Genomic DNA, 20,894 nt, shown 5'->3' on the forward strand with positions numbered 1-20,894 from the left:
AAATGGGATGAAAAATACTGAAAATAACGAAAGTATCACATTTGTAAAATAGTGAAAGTATGTTGGTGATTTCAGTGAAAGAACATACTGCAGTTTCCCTTTCCAATGGTCCTTCTAGAATATAAGCCGCCTGTTGTGTACTTCTGGTCATTGCAAAGTGCTTACAGGATGTGAAAAGTCATTTGCCTTCTATCAACGGAGGCCTTTCATTTGAGAGCCAGGCTAAGAAGACTTCTCTTATATAAGTCACCATGTGAATAAGTTTTTTGCCCCAGACCTGGATTTGGGTAGGACATGTTCTTGTCATCTTCAGAGAACTGGTAGCCTCTTCTCCATGACTCTGTCATTGTAAAGCCATGCATTCTCTGTCCCTTGGAAAACACAGTCTTGCAAAGTTTTCATGTTCTCACTAAAAGAGGGCAAACTCTGGATGGCGACAGGCAAATTAACTTGACCTGCTTTTCCAGTCATGCAGACGACAAACTGAGTGGGTTCTTACTCTGACAGCACTTTGTTGCATGGAGCTGCAGAAAGCTGGTACTTATCCATAGTTAGAAGTGGTCTGTTTGAGGCACTTGTGAAAAAAACCACACAGGTCTTGGTTAAAAAGCCCAACTGTCACCTGCAACGTTGCTTCCAGTTCAGCAACTGATCAGATGGTCACAGGCTTGTAACCTCTCCTGTAGTATTTACTGAGAAGAGACCACTCCAAGATACACATGCCTTTTGCATGGTTTTCCTGGCCCCAGATGTGGCTTGCTTATTCTGCAGGGACTTTGCATCCATTCGTCAGTGACAACAGAAGCCCACCATACTTCATAGCTACCAGCCTGTCTCTTCTAGGTGAAGTGGTCTTTCCAGACCCAGTGGAAGCAGCCAAGGCAGGACTGTAATCCAAGACTCCCAAGAAAAGCAAGGCATTCAGACTGGTCCCTGGGAGCTGACTACAGAGTGATGTTCATCCACTCGCCACTGATATCTGTGATGGAAGGGCAAGCCTCCTCCTTGTAAAGATGCTGAATGGCAGTGCTGGGCAGGGCAGATGGAAAGGGTCACTTAGAAAACCAAGGCTAGACTACCATTCCTCCTAAGAAGCAGGTGAGCAGCAAATACAGTCTCCAGTTTTCTTCAGTTTTGTGGGTCCCAGTATGAGTCCTGAGCTGCCTTCCATGGAAGGAGAGGTACTGTTCTTGCAGGTCAATTGTGTGAGTTCTGTAAAATTCCCAGAGGCTTACTGTGGTGGTGGCTGCAAATGACTCGAGAAGGAGCTTCATCCTGCTGGGCTCAGGTGCAGAACGTGCTGGGATAAACACATGACATCACCTTAGAGGTATGGGGCAGGGCTCCAACACGAGATGCTGTCAGTACAAGCTCTGCTGAGGGCTATGATCTGTCTTGGCTCCATCCTGCAGTATCTTGCAAGCCACATCATAGGGAATAAACTGTTCCCGCTGACATCCTTCAAGATCACAGAAGCCAAAGTCCTGGATAGGTACTTGTAGGGCCAAGATGTCCCAATTACGAGAAAATGTCACCCTCGGTATCCACATGGACTCACTCACAGGAGGTCAAAGGAATAGAACAAAAATAACTTTAGGCAAAAACAGATTGGTTTTTAGCCAGAAAATATACATTTCTACTAGGTGATCTTTTTAACCCTTTGCAATTTTGAAAGTCCTCAGAACTTCCCGATGAAACAGTCATGCTTGAAGATAAGATACAGAATGTGAATGTCTGTGATTTGCTTCTTTACACTGGAAGAGAAGTGGAGGGCATGGCAGAAAAACAGTCAACTGCCAACACAGAACTGAAGTCATGGTTTTCCACATCAGGATCTTCTAGATTCACTAAAAATGCTCCCATTTTTGTAAGTTTAGTCCTTGGATCTGGAAATGCGGTGTCAGTTGAATTCTGGGCTTCAATTCAGGTCTTAAAGGGGCTATTGCTGTCTTTGGCACAGAAACAACACCTAAACGCAAACACCCCGTAAACGGAATCATGGAAATACGATCCAAGCCCACAAAAGTGAAAAAGATAAGCCTAAAAATATGAAGTGACACTTCACCCTTCACGGTGCTAAATTCTTCAGGCATGCACTTTCAAGATTCCTAAGAATGCTAAGGCAAAACGGCCCCAGGTCCTGAAAGAGAGTCTAGAATTTGGACTTCCATTCCGCATTATGAATGATCTTTAAAAACATAAATGTGTATACAAGTATATGTATACATGTAAGGACTGGGCTACGAGTCTTTAATCCTAAGGTCAATTAGAGGGGATTTGGAAAAAAAAATAACTTGAAAAAAAAATTCATTCTAGCCATTTCTAATTCCATCCAGTTTTCATCTCTGAAGCATATTTAGATGAATACATTCAGAAAGAGGATGGTTCATCCAGTCTATTTTTGATACCAGCAGAGTAAACTATGTCATTGTGTCACCTACTATGAAATCTCAGCCTCAATGACGTGGGCGCTTAATCATCTGTCCTTTACCCAACCCTCCAAGCCGGGAGGTGGGAAGTCTTTCTGTTGACTAATCAAAATGCCTCCACTGCCCCTCCCCCAGCTCCCCCCTCAACCCCCGCCAGGGGAGGGGGGTGGCAGGAACAGGCACAGCAGAGAGCTGTGAATACCAAAGTCAGATTCTGAATTGAAAACTGCCACCAAGACACAGGCGCACAGAGATAAAGAGAAAAAGGGAAAAATAAAAAGATGCAGCAAAAACGAATCCCAGCGAATACTGGGGAGCCAAATGACTGTACCTTGGCAACGGATTTGCCATCGGAATTGTTGTTGGGATCTTTCCCACCACTGAGAGAGTCTCTTCTTTGTGGGCATGGCTTCTTTTTGCGTGGTCTGCCTTTAAGATTTGGCGCTGAAAACAAATGGAGAACAATTGAGAGGCATTTTCATTTGCGTGGGTTTCCTTATTAAAAACTGAGACACTCACTCCAGCGGCGCCCTCTAATTGTTCTGAGAAATGTACACATCTGCGGTAGCCAAGCCTCCTTTCAGACGTCCCTCTCTGAAGGGCTGCGTCTACATAGCCTCTGCACTTCTGGACATGTTTCCCAAAGCTAACCTGTTACACTGGAACACGTCTAATTAATGTAAATACAATGAAGCCCTCGGCTTTAAAGGACGATGATAAGGAAAGCGCACTTCCCTGTTGTTACACAAGAAACACACACTGGCCTTGAAAGACAGCCCTGAGCCAGGCTCATTCTTTATGTTTTGCTTTGTATCTTGTTTTCGGAAACCCAAGTGATATGCCAGCCCGTTATGGCATCATAGTAATGTAACACTTGAAAACCTCTCTCTTCAAAAGTGGAAAGGTAAGCATTTTCTCAAAGTATGATACAAATAAGTAAGGGAGAGCTGTAGACAGAGGCATTCACAATAATCTGAAAAATACTACCAAATGTGTTTACTAACAGTATTGCAACCAGCATGTTTCAGATCTCAGCGAATCTGGCAGGTACATTTAAGGCAGTATGCTCTTTTTTCTTTTCTATATATATATATATATATATACTTTATGAAGATCTTGAGGGTTATTTAAAATAACTTCCAAAGATCATACTGGAGTTAGCCTGATTCCGTGGAGATTATACTTTTTAAAAGCCACAGACAAGACACAAATCAAAGTTATATTTCATCTTGGATGCTGAGGTTGAATCCCTTTAAGATCCATAAAAGAAGGAGAAAAAAAAAAAAAAAAAGGCTGCTGTTTATTGAGTGCTGCTATGACTCTCCGGCATCAGTTTTCACATTTAACTTCACCAGTTACCCAGTCAAGCAAAATTAAAACAAACCAACTAACCGGCTAGCCCTTGAAGAATTTCAAACTAACCAATTACATCCCAAGCAATTTCTTTAGGCCCTTTCAAGGTACCACACTTTTTTTTTTAATTATTATTGCTTTAAGGTATGATTATGGCCATGCGAAATCTGAACAACTCCACCCCTCTTAATTGTTGTTAATCTTACTTATGTCATGCAGTTAGCCAGTGGTTTTAGGACACTGTACATCATACTCATCTTACAAACACAATTAATCCCACTAATTTGATTTTCTACTGTGGATAACAGTCTTGCTGTTGACAAAGCACCATAAAGCAGAGCTGCCTTTCAAATCAGGCCAAAGTTTCAAAAGTGGTTTTGGGGCTCAGAGTCCCCGCTTCCCAAATCTGCTCTCCTCTCATCTCCTCACAATGTCTGTCTGAAAGCCCATCTCAGAAAGCGATCCTGGCATTACCAAAGGGATACAAACTCACAAACAGAAAATCAAGCAAAGAGAAAGCGGCGATTACCCATTCCAGTCGGCAAACATCTGCTTGACGATGTCTGTGCTCATGAAAGCTACAGCATGTGACTTCTCCCCGGCCCCACGTCCCTGGAAGTCTCCACCCGACTTGGTGTGGATGTCAGCTTCCCTCCGAATGCGAGCTGCGAGGCTCAGCGCTCTGCTTACAACTCCCCTCCCCCGGCAGCTCCATTACTCATGTAAACACAGCAGTGACTAGCACGGGGTGTGTGGGATGAGCTCCGAGGGCTTGGCTGGAGTTGCCAGACTGGCAGGCAGGGCTCGCCTCTCTCCACCTCCCCGAGTGGGGTGGGTGACTTCATCCTGCCTGTTCTGTGGCTCCTGACCTCCAGCTCCCCTGTCAGAGCCTGATGCCACCTTCCATGAACTGATGAGGTCCTCTGCCTGGAGCCAGGGTGGGGACTATTTTGATTTGAGGACTCTCCGTGTAGCACAGAAGTGTTTCCACAACTGACCCAAGTGCTAAGACTTTAATGACGGTGAAGGAAGGATGTACTTTCAAGTCCCTTATCAAAATAATAGCCCAGCAGAGAGCTGACAGAAACTGACAGAACTAGAGGTAGGTCTGGGGCATTTCATTAAAAGGGACAAAACAACACTGCCTCTGTTCTAAGACTTGTTACTATGATCTTTCCTGCCTAACAATTTTGGCAAAAAGCATTTAAACCTAAAAGGCATTTATTTCCAGAAAAGCTTTCAAATCCCAAAGGCCTTTTAGACAGAGAGAACTCACATTGAACAGGCTGTTTTAAATAAAGGCAGAGGTTCCGGGAACTGACAATAAGTCATCCCCAAATCGGGTCTATTTTCTCCATTCTTTGAGCTGCTCTTAGAACCCAGAGAGGCACATGCCCTTCCCCAGCAAATTCTGAGAATTACAAATTTAGAACAGACTAGCACCTAATAGTCTGGTCACACAAACTTAAGCTCTAAGTAGAATCTGATCAAGAGAAAAAGTCTTTTGTTCCTCAGAAGGCAAGTACACTGGTATTTCAGGTATGGTTAGGTAAATCCCACCAATCCCTTAAGTATCAAATTTGAATACCTCTGTTAGTCTTACCTCTGAGCTCCTTTTCTGACCTTCTCTTATGGAAGGTATCATTGTGTTATTTATACTTTAGCTGGCTTATTCTTACACTGAGTCGGAGAGTCCTCAATGGCAGGACCATGTCCGATTCATCTCTCTCGGCCCCAGTACCCACCCAGGGGCAGTAATGCCTAATACACTGTTGAACAATCAAGTGACTGCTGGAAATAAAGATGCCCACATATATGTCCTTGGTGTCAAGAGCTAGGCCCGTCAACTTGACTGTGTGTATACCCATCACATTGGGCACCTGTAAATGGCATTCACCTTTCCTGCTCACCTGTGAGCTCTGGGAGCAAACACCAGTGACAGGAATTTACTGTGGGAGATGAGATCTCCCACAGTGGGAGATGAGCCTTTGGTTCCTGCTTAGGGTAATTGTGTCTGGCATCTCAGTGGGGCCATGATCTTGTCCCACACGCAATGAGCAAATAAACCGAACACCAGATGTTAAAAGTACTAGGGGAAGCATGAAGGACTCCGTACAGGTTAAGAGCCTCCACGATACAATTAAGAGAGTTTTTAGATCCACTAGAACTAAGGTGAAGCTTTGGGACTGCAGGGCTGGCTTCTGGGGACAGCAAATATTCTTGTCCCCAAATTACTCTTTTTTTCCTACAGGGTCACAAAAAAGCAAATTATTTGCTAGGGGGGTGAATGAAAACAAATGCTTTATGGTATGGTGGTGGTCAGGGATGGGCTTGCTCTGGCCTTTGACTCTTTTATTAAAGAAACAGCCCACCTCCTCTCAGCTGCCCTGGACCAACTTACACCTGCCCCTCTGCTTGACAGCTAAGGGCCGCAGACTTACTGAGAGAACCCAAATCCTGTAACTCCATAGTCACACCAGCTCCAGCTGCTGTAGAGGAGGCCAGTCTCTACCAAGAAAATGATTCTTGGAAGCTAGCAATACATGTACTGACAGCATAGTTGGTTCTAGTCAGTTCTACTCTAAAAAATAGAGCATGAATCAATAAATGCACAGCTACTTTGACATGTGTACAGTATATACCCACAGGCCAACCCTGGCCTGGCGTATTCATAGAGTTCAATCAGTGCTCTTTGCATGAATGTTTTCAATATTATCCACAAATATTATTAATAATAATAATTACTGATGCTTACAGAGCACTTTGTCTTGCCAATCAGAGCTTTGTATACAACAACTCATTTAAAACTCAAAACAAGCCCACAGTAAGGTACAATTATTATTATCCCCATTTTACAGACCAGGTAACTGAGATAGAAATTATTTTGTCTTAGTTCATACCACTGGTTACTGGTAGTAGAAAGCTTCCCACCCAGGCAACTGACTTTACCCAGAGCCCCTGCTTTCCGGAACTTCCCTTTTACATACACACTTGCTGTATCTTATAACGACGTATTTACATTCTTAACTTGGGCTGGCAGACTCCAGGGAGCTATCCCCAAATGAAAACACTCTCAAATACCACACAGAGAGCACGAGGGCGCTATAGCCCATCTCAGGTATCAAACAGCATCCTCCAGCCCTGCTGGTGAGCAGAGGGTCCCCATCAATCCTGAGTAGTAGGTGATGAGACTTTCACCAAAGTCACAGCGTTCCAATAAGACTTAGAGCACCAAGTACATCACCCCCTTGCAGTGCGCCATCGACGGACTTTTCTGCCTGATCAGTGAATGATGTCTACGGTTTTTTTTTAAAAAGTATCTTCTCTCTCCGACTGCCCATCTGTTCCTCTTACTCAGTGCCATGAAATTAACAAGTATTCACCATTGTGAAGTCACGGCTATTTCTATAGGTGTTAATCCCAGGAGAAATCGGCTACTGCTAGTGGTCCAGGCTACTGATACTTAACCCTTGTGTTTTGTATATTCCCTTTTTTAAAAAAACTCCTTCAACTATTAATGAATCATAGTCTTTTTTTTTCTGACAGTAGAGCAAAACATGCTTTTTTTTTTCCCTTAAAGAGTCTAGAAGCTCAGAGCTGCAGGTACTCAATTATGTATTTACTTCACTGTGGGTTCTGACAAGTTATGTGTCAGGCAGTGCAGGTGTGGGAAACTTTCATACTGCAATAATAATAATAAAACAAAGGAAATGTAACCAGTTACTGGCAAAGTAAATTGCTTTTGGCTTAAACGTTTCTGTTTTTTTTCCTACTGTGTTCTTCCTGTCATGACCGTCTCTTTTTTTATAACATTTATGCTCTTGGAAATACCACGAAGATAAACTGCTATAAAAGCTGGATTGACTCATCAGTTAACAACTCTTTCTTCTCCTTTTGCAGAGAGGATTTTGTTGCCAACGCAGCTACACAGTTTCTCGAGAAATTCTCTGTGAGCTCCCACTCAGAGATAGGACTTGCTTGTTGGTAGAGACTGGAATTAGGGGAATGGAAAACCAGGCATCATTTTCCTAAGAGTTTGACCCCCAGGGTCAATGTCTAGAGGAAGCCGGCAGAGCATAAACTCATTTGATTTGCAAGTTGTGTGTGTTTTTTAAACACTAAACACAAGTCAGAAAACTAAACTCCACAGACTGAAGTATTAAAATAGGACTCGCAAACACCGTTCTATGTATAGTGTGCATTACTGATAATACTTTGCATTTCTTTAATGCCTTTCCTCTGAGCATCTCAATTCTTTGGTACAGTTTCTTTATAGACAATAATCTTAAAATACTCTGGCAAGTTTCAGCATGGAGCATTGCTCTTTCTGGGGCGGGGCTCGGGGGGGAACCTACCCTAATTTAGTTATCATTTATTGTGTTCTATTTTCAACGTTTCCCTTTTGACTATTTAGAAACTTCCTCTTTCACTGCAACAAAAATAGGATGCGTGTTTTTAAAGTTATTAACATATGAGTATAAGATTTAGAAACCCAGAGTGGCAGAAAGCTTGATCAAAGCCACTCCTGAAATTTATGGGTGTAATAAAAGAAAGGCATTTCACAGATAATCTCTCACAGAATTTCAGTTTTCAAATACTAGGGAAAAAAGAAAAGAAAAACAGAAGCTCTCAGCTCTCATGTTGGCTTTAACTTAAAGCCAACATTTTTGCTTTTAAATTCATAAATGATTCCCTGAAATTCTGTTTCAAATCCGCAGTTACATTCCATATACTCCCAACTCCACACCTCACAGAGCGGGGCTAGAACACTGCAGCAGCTGGGACTCAGTGTCTGATAATTGGTTGACTCTGTGGATTCACAAAGCATTAATTATTTATATGGACTTAAGATCATGCAAGTTTACTTTTATTCTGTTGGTCTATAAATAATTTTCCACACTCAACAGAAATGTTTGAGAAGCAACTGTGCTGTCTGAGATGCGAACACATCAGGCCGTTAGCAAGCACAACTCCATCCTGGGGGACTTTCTGGCTTAAATGATGATTTCAGAGCAATAGGCACAATTTAAACAAAATTTAAAAAGAAAAAAGCTGCAAGAGTGTTATCATGTCCTATAATTTTTCTGACAGTTTCCTTTTTAAGAGTAATTTTTTTTTTCTCTCAAATAAAGGCATTAATAAGGTGAGTCCAGAGTGGTGAGGAGTTTCCCAGGTGGTACTAGTGGTAAAGAACCCGTTGCCAATGCAGGAGACTTGGGTTCAATCCCTGGGTCGGGAAGATCCCCTGGAGGAGGGCATGGCAACCCATCCAGTATTCTGGCCTGGAGAATCCCATGGAGAGAGGGCACTGGCGGATTACAATCCATAGGGTCGCAAAGAGTTGGACATGACTGTAGCACCTTAGCAGCAGCAGAGCTGTGAACTGACGCCAGCAAGTGTTGTGTTCGTCACCCAGTCGTGCCCGACTCTTTGTGACCCCATGGACTGAAGCCCACCAGGCTCTTCTGTCCATGAGATTTTCCAGGCAGGGATACTGGAGTGGATTGCCATTTAAGCCAGCCTCAAATGCCCTCACTCTCAAATGCCACCCAGACCAGACAGCCCTTAACAGGGACCGAGGGGGTGTGCCCCAGGGAATGGTCACACTCACTACTCTGGATGTCACGGCCACTTTGAGTTTCCAAGTTTGCTTCAGCCCAAGCCATACCTTAATGTTGCTTGAGCCACAGTGCCTACTAAATACAATTTAGCATTTCCAATGAACTACACTCTCACAGAATCCAGGTCCTCTCCTCCCACCTGTGGAAGGGTAAGCAGAAGTGTTATTAGAAAGAGGATGGGGAAAAAAAAAAAAAAATGAAGCAGGCTTTATATGAGGTCCAGGAACTTTGGCTCTTTGTCACTGAGGTCCCTAAGAGTCACTAATGAGAGTGGAATGTATTATTGCATTTGTCATACCTGGACTGCTCAGGCAACTTAAGTCCAAAACAGCTGTGGACTTCATTGACTGCTCAACAAACCATGGAAGCAAACACTTTTGTAATGCCTTCCCAACTGGCCCTGTCTTACTCACTCCTTGTTTCATACTTGTGAATGCTGGAGCAATTGTTAATGCCTCTGATCAAAGTTTTAGTAATTTCATAGGCATGTGATTTGCATAGCTATTTCCTGATCCGCCTTCTCTCTGCCCTGGAGGTCTTCATTTCTCAGAAACACTTAACAACACAGATTATTTTACTTCTCCCCTTCCCCCAGCCTATAAATGGAACTTGACTTGCTAGCTCATCTGTATTGCTAATTGGTCTGAAACCATGTGACTCCGTGCATTCTTGCCATTAATGCAAGAGCAAACCTCTTTTTCAGTCAGGTTTTACCACCAGTGATGGGCAGATCTCTATCTTTATTTCCCCTCTGTGCCTTGAGGGGGAAGACAGGATTTAAATGGCCAAATGTTATCTATATGTTATTCCAAAATGATGTAGGGAATTCTAAAGGAATGTAGAAATATTCTGGAGGTCTATGATAGGCACTGGGCAAAGAAGAAAGGGATTATAGTCGCTTTTCACCATCACTTTGATGGGGAATATCTAGGAGCTAAATTGAGGTGGAGAGTGAGGAGAGATTTGGGTCTTCAGAGAATTGACTATGGAGAGAATTCTTAAGAAGGGAAGGTGACTGAAATCAGTTGCAGACCTCTCAAACTTTGGTCTGTCTGGCGGCCCACAGATTCCGCCAGGGGGACCATCTCAGATGAAAAAGCCCCTTCAGGACCTGTAAGGGGATGGAGGCAGCAGCTCATAGCTGCCCTGCAAATGGTTATTCATCTTTTGGGGGTAATGGAGTCTATAGACCATGGTATCAGGAGCCTGTGGAAAGACTGGAATTCCAAATATTTTGTAAAGAGACATCGGGGCAGAGTGGGTACCTGAGGGCCTAGCTTGGTCCTTAAGATCTAAAGGAGGCAGTGCCGTCTAGGTGCTCAGACTGCACACAGGGGGTCCCGCTTCCTCCCCCAGCTGCAAAGTCTTGTCATGAAGTCACGAACCCAGCAAAACTAACAACTGGACTCTCAAATACCACAGTGGCTCAAATGTGACTTTCACATCTACCTTGCAACTCATTTCTCCTGCTATTCATTTCCCCAGATGTCAGATATCCACCAGCCAATTCCAAACCCCCGGCTCGTCAGTTAAAAGGAAAGCTCATGCTGGATGTTGAGGAAAAAAAGCTGCATCACAACTATTACGCTTAGAACAAATGTGTTGTCTCACTGCTCACTGTATCTGCTTTCTTAAGAATCTGAAATAACCCATGTTTGCATTTTTTGATAACTATTCAATATACACAGATTTAAATCTTTCTTAATACGATTATCTGTAATATCAATAGAATATTAACTTAAGATACTAGTGCTTTGTTTTAGGCTCTTTAAAGAGTCACTCTGGAAATGGTTTTAAAAGACATTTTGATGGCTATAATTTATGAAGTTTATGAAGACCTCTTAAGCATAGAGAATTAATCTTTGTCTCTTTTTCTTTTCTTTTTTTTACAATCAATAAACCTGCTTATTCTACTCCATGATTGATACGTTCTATGGTGTTACTATTGTATGTGACAGCACAGAAGTGAAAGCTACATTTTTGTATTGAATAATCTTGCAAGGAGCAGTAAATATCAAAAGAATTCTTAAACTCATATATAAACAGAACTTTCTTGTTCAGCCATTTCTCCAGGTTTGGAAATGAGATATTCCGTGCTCAATGTTAAGGATAATTGATTTGCTACATCTCTAAAGAAAACATTCCCAACTTGGAAAGAAGTAAAAGAGACTGTGTGTGTGTGTGTGTGTGTGTGTGTGTGTGTGTGTGTGTGGATTAACATGGAGATATTTAACTTATTATAGACTCGGACTAATATAGTATAGGCTTTTCTCTTTTTCAAACACATACACATAAGGAAAAGTAAAAGATCATCATATAATAGTTTCCCAATTTCTTTCTAAAAATCCCGAAAAGAATTTGTGCTGAAAGAGGATTTTTCACTCTCTTCTTGTTTTTCTACCATTCAGAAAGAATAATTTAAGAAGTAGGATGTGTGTGCGCTCAGTCACTAAGTCGTGTCTGAGTCTTTGCGACCCCATGGAATGCAGCATGCCAACCTCTTCCGTCCATGGAATTTCCCAGGCAAGATTACTGGAGTGGGTTGTGATTTCCTTCTCCAGGGGATCTTCCCAACCCAGAGACTGAACCCACATCTCCTATGTCTCCTGCATTGTCAGGCAGATCCTTTACCACTGTGCCAGCTGGGAAGCCACGGGAAGTACGACAGTTTCCGAGAATCCCCTTGAGGACTCCGTGCTTTAACTGCCAAGGGCCCAGGTTCAGTTCCTGGTGGCAGAACTAAGATTCTGCATGCCACATGGCGAGCCAAAAACAAAGTGAAAAACAAGTAGGAGAGTCTCCTACTTAGAAGCAAAAAGATGACTATTCCTGTTTGTCGTTTTTCAGAACCCACAGGTGGCAGAGAATAGTGTGTGCAGCAGCCAAGTGGCGTGAGGAGAAAGGGCCTGGGGTGTGTGTGGAGAAGTGGCAATGAGCTCCACAGTGCCTGGTGGTGTATGAAACAAGGTCAGCTCGTTATAACCCAGTGGGGCCAGCTAGGGAGCTCAGCTCCTGGGAGTGAGAGGATGGCACACTGCAGGGAAAAGCAGAGAGATACCCAAGGAATCTCACAGTGAACATGGAGAACACACGGAAAATGTTAGAAGTTATCCCACGTATTTCAGTGAAAGCTAAAATGTTTCTAGGGCTGTTTAGAGTTGCTTTGTCCAATACGGCAACCACTATCCACATAGGGCTCTTGAGCACCCAAGACATCTAGTCTGAATTGAGATGTGCTGCAAGTATAAAATACACACTGAGTTTCCAAGAATATACAAAACAACACAAAATAGCCCTTACTAACATGTTATACTGATTATATATTAAAATATTTTGGATATACTGCATTACATTAAATGTTATTAAAATTAACTCTACCTGTTTCTTTTTATCCTTTAAAATGTGGTTACTGGGAAATTTTAATTCACATATGACTTGCATTATCTTTCTCTTGGGCAATGTTAGTTTAGTCAACAGTTCAATGTTACGATTACAGATAGGTCCATACAAATGTGTGTTAAAAAGCAGGCAGAATAAGATTAACATCTGAAGCTAAAATAAGAAGCAAAAAATCATGATTCAAAGTTTCAGTACAATCTAGACTTTTATTCACTGTTTTGGAGGGTAGTCATGCATAGATGTTAGTATCCGAACATTTTGCCAAACCTGAAATGTCTCCTTTGTAAAATTCAAATCTGGTAATCATTGACTCAAAGTAACTAAATGGCCCTGATGAAGATGTTATTTCATTAACTTCCTTAACTAAGATGCCAAAGCAGATTTTAAGCTTTGACATCAGATTTCAAGAGTGAGAGAGTGGAGGAAGGAGAAGAAACTGAGAAAAAGAGCTAATTTTTTAATTTTACTTACTATTCTTTCCTGCTGCCAGCATGAGCTGGGCATAAGGTAAGTCATTTGCAAACTGAATAAGAGAAAATAGATTATGAGTGATTTTGACTCACTGGAAAGTAAAAGCTTCTCCATCACAAATTGTTGAGTAAGTTCATGGTCTGGATGTGTTTTTCTTTTTGGAGTTTTCATCTGCCAGGAAGTAGAGAGGTCAGATACAGTCGGCCCAAAGGAAGGGCGTGGCCTTCATCACTCTCCCAAGGTACTTGAAGTCCCACAGCTTCATACGACACAAAGAGAAGTTGCTCATTGAAGACAGGAGCTCCAATGAGCCCAGAAAAGCTGACAGAACAAAAAGGTTTGAACTCTAGGGGGCAGGAGAGAAGATGCATTCTTTTCCCAATCTTAGCACCCAAAAGACCAGGGGGCATCACCCTGAGAAGAGGGCTGGCCTAGGTCTCATCCTCCCAAATAACTTGTTGCAGTTGCTGAATTTAAAGCCTGTCCCCCTCCCCCTCCTCCTCTTTTGATCCTGTGGCAGCAGCAACATAGAAACCGACCTAGGGGAGGAACAGGGTTCTCCAAATATAACATGCCAATCAAAGGGTTACACACCTGCCTGGGTTCTTTTATAGAACTCCCCCACCCCCTTTTTAGGGTTCTCATTATAAAAACAAAAACAGCAATGGTAGCAGTGGAAATCAAGTTAGGAAATATTTTCTTTTCTTAGAAGGCAAGAGTTGACATAGCATTTAAGGCAATGGCATGCAGAGAGATTCAGACTAAAATCTCCACAACATCAACAAAATGTGTAATGACAATTATTCATTCCACCAATACTTGTAACAATAATTTTTATGGAATTATTTGGCAGGTTCAACTTACATCTAGAGAAGCAGTCTGCACACCTTTGGTATGTCTCTGAAATCTAACCGTAGCAGTATTTGTCTTTACCCTCCAAACTCTTTTATAGCACATGGTATATATAGTTCAGCATCCAACATTATTAACTCACGGCCAACTGTCAGTCGATGGTTATCTAACACGTGGGGTCTCCACACAAGGATTCCTTATTTGGGCAAAAGCTCTTGTCTGGACCAGTCTGTCTATATTTTCCTTCAGAAGAACTTTATTTGGATTATTATTCGCTGTTAGTGGAAACTCGGAGGCTGCATGTGTGGCAACTGGAAGGCGGGGAAATAAATCCTTAGCAAGTTAAAACACTTAGCTGATATTAAAACCATTTCTGGCTTTGTTAGCTGAAAGGAAACTCTCGGTTGCCCTCTTGTGGTCAATCTATGTGATGTGGTGGGAAAACCATAAAAACCCAGAAACTAACTAGAGTGTTTAATCAAATTCAGGTAAGAACATTCAGCCTCGACAGAAACAGTCACAAATCACAACCTTATGTTGTTTTGTGTGTTTCAGAATTTACATTTAGCAGCCCTCCTATGTGGAGAGGGAAAGAGGATGAGGGGAGGGGCTAATATGGAAATTAGAAATCAGTCTTTCTAGAATACAGTGACTTCACTCTATTTACAACCATAACTGTTATATATGTGGTAAATTGATTTTTATGAGATTTAGAACCTTAAAAAAAAATCAGGCCTACATTTTAAAAAAGTTTCTTCATAACCAAAAATAGACTGATGTTTCAACTGGCTTGGAATTATAGGAACCAAGGAAAGAAGTCTGAATAAATTCCCTAATATGGAAGAAAACCACTTTTTTTCTTTTTAAATGAGGAACAGTTTATTTGTTTCTGACAATGGGCAACATATGGAAACTTGGAATTTACAGAACAAGTACAGGTATAGAACTTATCGTCTAAAAATAAAATTTTACAAAAATCTGAACTCCAAATTTAATCATCGGTTACTCAATTTGGTATTTAATTTTAATTTTTAAAAACACCGTTTAAATAAAAATTCTGCTGTAGGCCTTTCAACAATTTCCTGCCTAACAGGCCCATCCCCAAAAAGCAAACAAACCTAGCATTAAAACAGACTGAGCAGCTTAAGAAAAAGCTGGGGGCAAAGTACACGAGAACATAAACTATTTTTCATCTTATTAGCAGTAAACGTACCATTTCCCTCTTTTATGTGTCTTCTCTTCAGATAAAAGCCGCTCCTCCAACCAGCATTAACAAAAACGTTCTGTATTTTTAATGTGATTTTAGGGGCAGATTAATCTTAACTTGGCTTTTCCGCTTACACGTGGAAATTCAGTGCTGCAACAACAGTTGTTTGGTTTTGTCTTTGAATTTGCAAAGTTCTTAGTAATTTTACTACAAAATTAAACAGCTGTGAGTTCTTTAGCAAACATGATGATTCTTGTTCTCCTTTGTACTATTGTGCAAGCTGAAATACCCTTTCTTTCATGTCTTTTTATTCCAAAATGAATTCCCTAGTTAGCCTTGTTTAGCTTTAAAAAATATAATGAAGAAAGGGGGTGGTGTTTGCTGACCTCTGAAATTCATCAGCATTTAAGCATGGTAAGTTTACACAAGGTGCATACTCAAAAGGGCTTTTGTTTCAGCCCCATTATGGAATGAAAAATGATATTCTGCCCCAATATAATGCCAATCCTTGTGTACCACAAAGCTGTCTGCAAATATTTCTGTGGAGCAAGGGATCTTAGGCCTATTTTGCAGATGAGAAAACTGAAACATCACTTAATGTTGAGAGAGTGAGGCACGAAGACGTTCACAGAGGCTAGAATTAAATTTAGAATTTGACTCTTAGCCCAGGACTCTAACCACGTGAGGGCTCTGACTCTTTGGAATCAACAGAAGAGCAATTTTAAAACATTCTTTTGACGTTATTAACCTCAGCCTCAGGGCTCTGGGAAGTGGGGGTTGGCCAGGGGAGGGGGGCGGGGAGGGGCGGGGCCTGGAAACATGGAGCTGCTAGGTGACAGCCTCCTGTCACCTAATGAAGTGGATTATTTGATCCATACCACCATATCTTCCAGGAATATTCAGAAGCTTAGCAATTCCCTTTGCATCTTAACTAGTGTAGACAGCCTTCTAAAATATAGAGCCAGAGAAGACGTGAAGTGTAGAAAGTGGCCTGTGGGTTTTCTGGTGGATCTGGAACCAAAGATCACTGCTAGGAGCTGTGATGGTGGCAGGATTCTTCATTTGAGTAATTTAAAGAATGATGACATTCCAGCGTAAGGTGAACCTCAGACACCACTGAGTCCAAATCCGTATTCTACTTGTCAGGAAGGGGAGGCCCAGAGACTGCAGACTCCCCACGGTCACACGGCTAGCCGCAGAGCATGACGGACACCCATGTCTGTTGGCCGCAGAGCATGACGGACACCCATGTCTGCTGGCTGCAAGGGACCAGCAGTGATGCCTTGGCAGCAGATGGCTTTGCAACGGGCCCCGAATACCTCCTCCTGGGTCTCTCTGCGGGGTGAGCTCTGTCATCCCAAGACCACGTAACTAAAACACACTTTCCAAGGAACTGCAATTAATAAAGTCAAATGGGAGCTGACAAGGACATTCCCGCTGTGTTCGAATGCCAAAACACACAACTGAGAAAGCTCACTTGGAGCATACAACCGTAGGTCCTCTGGCGCGACTTCTGCGCACCACACTCCCAGCTGTTTGCTCAGACCCAAATGGGAGGGGCTAAAAGGAAAACGTTCATGAAGCCAGCAGGGCAGTACTCGGCATTTGGCCTCAGCGCCTGCCACCTGCTTGCTTTTGCTGGGCTGGGCTGAAAGCAAGCCCAGGGGCCTCCTCATGTGAGGAAAGACTTTGGGAATTCAAGACCTGCGGGAGACATGAACCACTGCCCACCTTGCCTTGGAGCATCCTTGTTACCTTCCAGTGGTAACAAATGCCTTAGAGGTTCCAGGCTCTTCACATGGCTTCACACCTGTGCCCGAGCTCTGACAACAACACCCTTCCTTCTTCACCTCTGTCCTTCCTGCCCCAACTTGGACTTGTTCCCCTAGACTTGCATTGGGAATTGCATCCCCTAAGACACTTCCTTATTTTCCACGTCTCCCGCTGGGGGAGGATTTCTTTGTCTGTAACTTCTAGATCAAGTATGCTTCTACCCCAGCACCTGTACTGAAATCATCTGTGGGTCTCTCTGCCTCACCAGACTAAAGAGATGACATCAGTCTTAGTCACAGCAGCAGCATCATAGTAGGTGCTCAATAAACATTTACAGAACAGTTGACGATCATATTTTGAAAGCAGTGTATGGTACTTAGTGAGGGTCTAGTAAATGCTTATTAAATTGTACTGACTGCTGATTCCATGAGAGAAAAGAAATATTTCTGAAGAGGGGAAAGTGGCTGGGCTGTTCACCTTCCTGTCTGTAGCACCTTCCTTTGGTCACAGTGGCCATTAATAAGGGGGGAAAATATGCATTCACATTTTAATTCCCACTGTGTAACTTTGAGGCCCAGCTATTGTCAACCACTTAAAAGCTTAACGGAGACTTGCCTTGTCTGTGAAAATCTATAAATCTGACTTGTTTTGCCAAGACCCTCCAAGCCCACAGGATGATGCTGGCTCTACTGGAGACCTAAAGAGGGTGAAAGAGCAACATGGAAGAGAAACGAAGTTCTCTGGGGAAGATGGCACACTGTCTGGCGAGAACTATTTTTTAATAAAACCCCATCCCTGCAAAGCTGCCTAAAAAAAAAAAAAGTGTTCCTACAGGCCAAAGTCTCAGCAAATCTATAATGTAGAGATCAAATTTAAATTCTAATAAAGATTTTTAACAAAGATCAATAAAATAGGAGATTGATCTGCAGTTAAAAGTTCCCAGTAATGGGATAGCCTAGAAATTTCATAAATAATGCTTTTATCTTGATTGCAAAATAATCCCCTGCCACAAAAACAAGGCAAATCCAGGTAGGAAATTGTTCAGCGGGAATTAAAATGTCACACTTTACATGGAATAAAGTATTGCAATCACCAGGGAAACACACATTGCAAATGTGTTAACACAAAATTACATACATCACTTAATTATATAAGCGCAGAGCTCCTTGAGTAGCCCATTAGCTAAACATGTCGGGCTGCGGTTGAATATATACATGCAATATTTTTAGCACAAAGGGAATGTAACTATGTCAGGCCTGGCACCATAAAGCCTGAGATGGCAAGTGCTATTAAACTGAGATGCAATCACGGTGAAAAGGAAACATTAACAAACAGCAGACAATTGAGAAGAAAATACAGTGAGCTTGTGTTCTACTACATGTGCTTCCAAAACCTTATATAACTACTCATTGTCTATTTTGTTTGGCTTGGGTCCTGGGTTTGTTCTATGTGATACTAATTTTATAATAATAAACTGCTACACCAGTTTTATGAAATCACACACATGCAGAGAGGTTGCAAGATGACATTACATATGATTATCTTTGCCAGCAAAGGACACTGTTTTGAAATTAAACGCAGTCTCATTCAAAATCATTCACTTGGTTTAAAGCATCCCTTAGAGTTGGCTTTCTAAAAAAAGGTATACCTTTCACAGAAGGCTGGTGAAGTTGGTAAAACTGTTGCTGGATCCCCAAGTTTCATAAGGAAGTTAAGAAAGCAGAGGCTTTGAGATCAGAGAGTTCTTCATAATATTCACCAACCAAGCAACTGTATGACCCTGGGCAAGTCCATCTCTCTCTGGGATTGAATTTGCCCATTTATCAAAAAAAAAGGATTGAACAATTATGACTGAGAAAGACTATGAATGAGATAAAATGAGACAACATGACTAGCACATTATCTGGTATTTAGAAAACACAAATTAAAAGACGCTTACTCCATGGAAGGAAAGTTATGACCAACCTAGATAGCATATTGAGAAGCAGAGACATTACTTTGCCAACAAAGGTCCGTCTACTCAAGGCTATGGTTTTCCAGTGGTCATGTATGGATGTGAGAGTTGGACTGTGAAGAAGGCTGAGCGCCGAAGAATTGATGCTTTTGAAGTGTGGTGTTGGAGAAGACTCCTGAGAGTCCCTTGGACTGCAAGGAGATCCAACCAGTCCATTCTGAAGGAGATCAGCCCTGGGATTTCTTTGGAAGGAATGATGCTAAAGCTGAAACGCCAGTGCACTGGCCACCTCATGTGAAGAGCTGACTCATTGGAAAAGACTCTGATGCTGGGAGGGATTGGGGGCAGGAGGAGAAGGGGACGACAGAGGATGAGATGGCTGGATGGCATCACTGACTCGATGGATGTGAGTCTTAGTGAACTCTGGGAGTTGGTGATGGACAGGGAGGCCTGGCGTGCTGCGATTCATGGGGTTGCAAAGAGTTGGACACAACTGAGTGATTGAACTGAAGTGAATAAATGGTGGACTTCATTATTATTACTATTACATGCACAGACACGTGAAGTAACACATCATTTCAAGCATTTCAAGAGGCCGGTAGTTCTCTAGTGGGTGTATTATTGACACGGTAGAAACACTTGAACCCTTGGCATAGAGGTAAGCACCATAAAGAACCCAAGAAGAAAGAGTAAGTGCAATGAAAGCCCGAGGATCACTAGACATCTGGTATACCTCCATGAAGGCTGAATGTTGTCCACTCTGGCTGAGTCTTCCAACACAGAGACAATAACCAGAGGTTGTTAAAAGAGAGGATGTCTTGGTGATAACTGATTCTATATTGGGGGCAAGATTAAATCTCAGGACAAAAAGTGAAGAAAGGAAATTGCCACACAGTGAAGTGTTGCCTAAACAGGACCAAAAAATTGTTTTAAAAGAGAGAAATTGGGAGATTGAGATTGACATACATACACCATTGATACTATGTCTAAAGTAGATAAGTAATGAGAACCTACTATATAGCTCAGGGAACTCTACTCAATTATCTGTGGACCTAAATGGGAAAGAAATTCAAGGAAGAGGGGAATACATATTTACATGTAACCGATTCACTGTGCTGTACAGCAGAAACTAACAACATTGTAAACAAGTATACTCCAATAAAAAAATGTTTTAAAAAATAAATAAAAAGAGAGACTATGCCAAGCATCTTCATTCTCTAAATTATCATTGAACCCTGATCCCTCCCAGGTCCCCTGAATCCCCTATGTCTTGAAGTCACCATACAGAGGCCTCTGCACATTGTAGGAGCTCAATAAATAGACAAATATTTGAATGGAATTGAATATGATAGGCCAAGAAAACCTATTGTTTGTAAGAGTCCCAGTATAGACAGATCTATGGGAAGGTTGAACTCCAGATAGAATCCAGGGTTTTTCCTCTGACATTTTCACTAGAACATTCCTATTCATCAAATACCACTTTAAACAAGCCACAGTATGGCAAAAGAGCAAGTTCTATCTAAACAGAAGTTAATGAAGGTCACTTAGGAAGAAAATAAAATCATTTAAGAACAAGTATTTAAGGTCCTGATTTCTTACTGGCTAATCCAAGTCCTGGTTTAGCTTCTAAGATCTAATATTTGTTGATTCAATAAATACTTGTGGAGTTGCCATCACATGCCTGAAACTGTGCTAGTCCAGCTGGGGATAAAACAGCACAGTTCCTCACTTTAAGGAGTTCACATATTCATTAAATTTGAATAAATGTCCTCACTCACCACGCCTCCCTCCATTCCCTCATCTATATAACATGACAGTTTCATTAAATAAGACTG

At 42.0% G+C, this 20,894-nt stretch overlaps 1 protein-coding gene across 2 annotated transcripts in view; it reads right to left on the bottom strand.

Moving 5' to 3' along the window:
- ARID5B (AT-rich interaction domain 5B) overlaps positions 1-20,894 on the bottom strand; it is a 192,403-nt gene that overhangs the window by 42,008 nt on the left and 129,501 nt on the right. Inside the window, exons 1-2 of one of the 2 annotated variants that reach the window (XM_005896710.2) lie at positions 4,312-4,612; positions 2,761-2,873 (exon numbers count right to left, since the gene is read on the bottom strand). In XM_005896710.2, the coding sequence (XP_005896772.1) occupies positions 2,761-2,873; positions 4,312-4,315 (117 nt within the window). In that variant the 5' untranslated portion in view covers positions 4,316-4,612. Of the gene's footprint in view, positions 1-2,760; positions 2,874-4,311; positions 4,613-20,894 lie in introns of those variants that run through there. The other variant, XM_005896709.2, reaches the window with a different exon arrangement.

Source organism: Bos mutus, chromosome 28 (genome assembly GCF_027580195.1).
Source record: "Bos mutus isolate GX-2022 chromosome 28, NWIPB_WYAK_1.1, whole genome shotgun sequence".
Lineage (NCBI taxonomy): Eukaryota > Metazoa > Chordata > Mammalia > Artiodactyla > Bovidae > Bos > Bos mutus.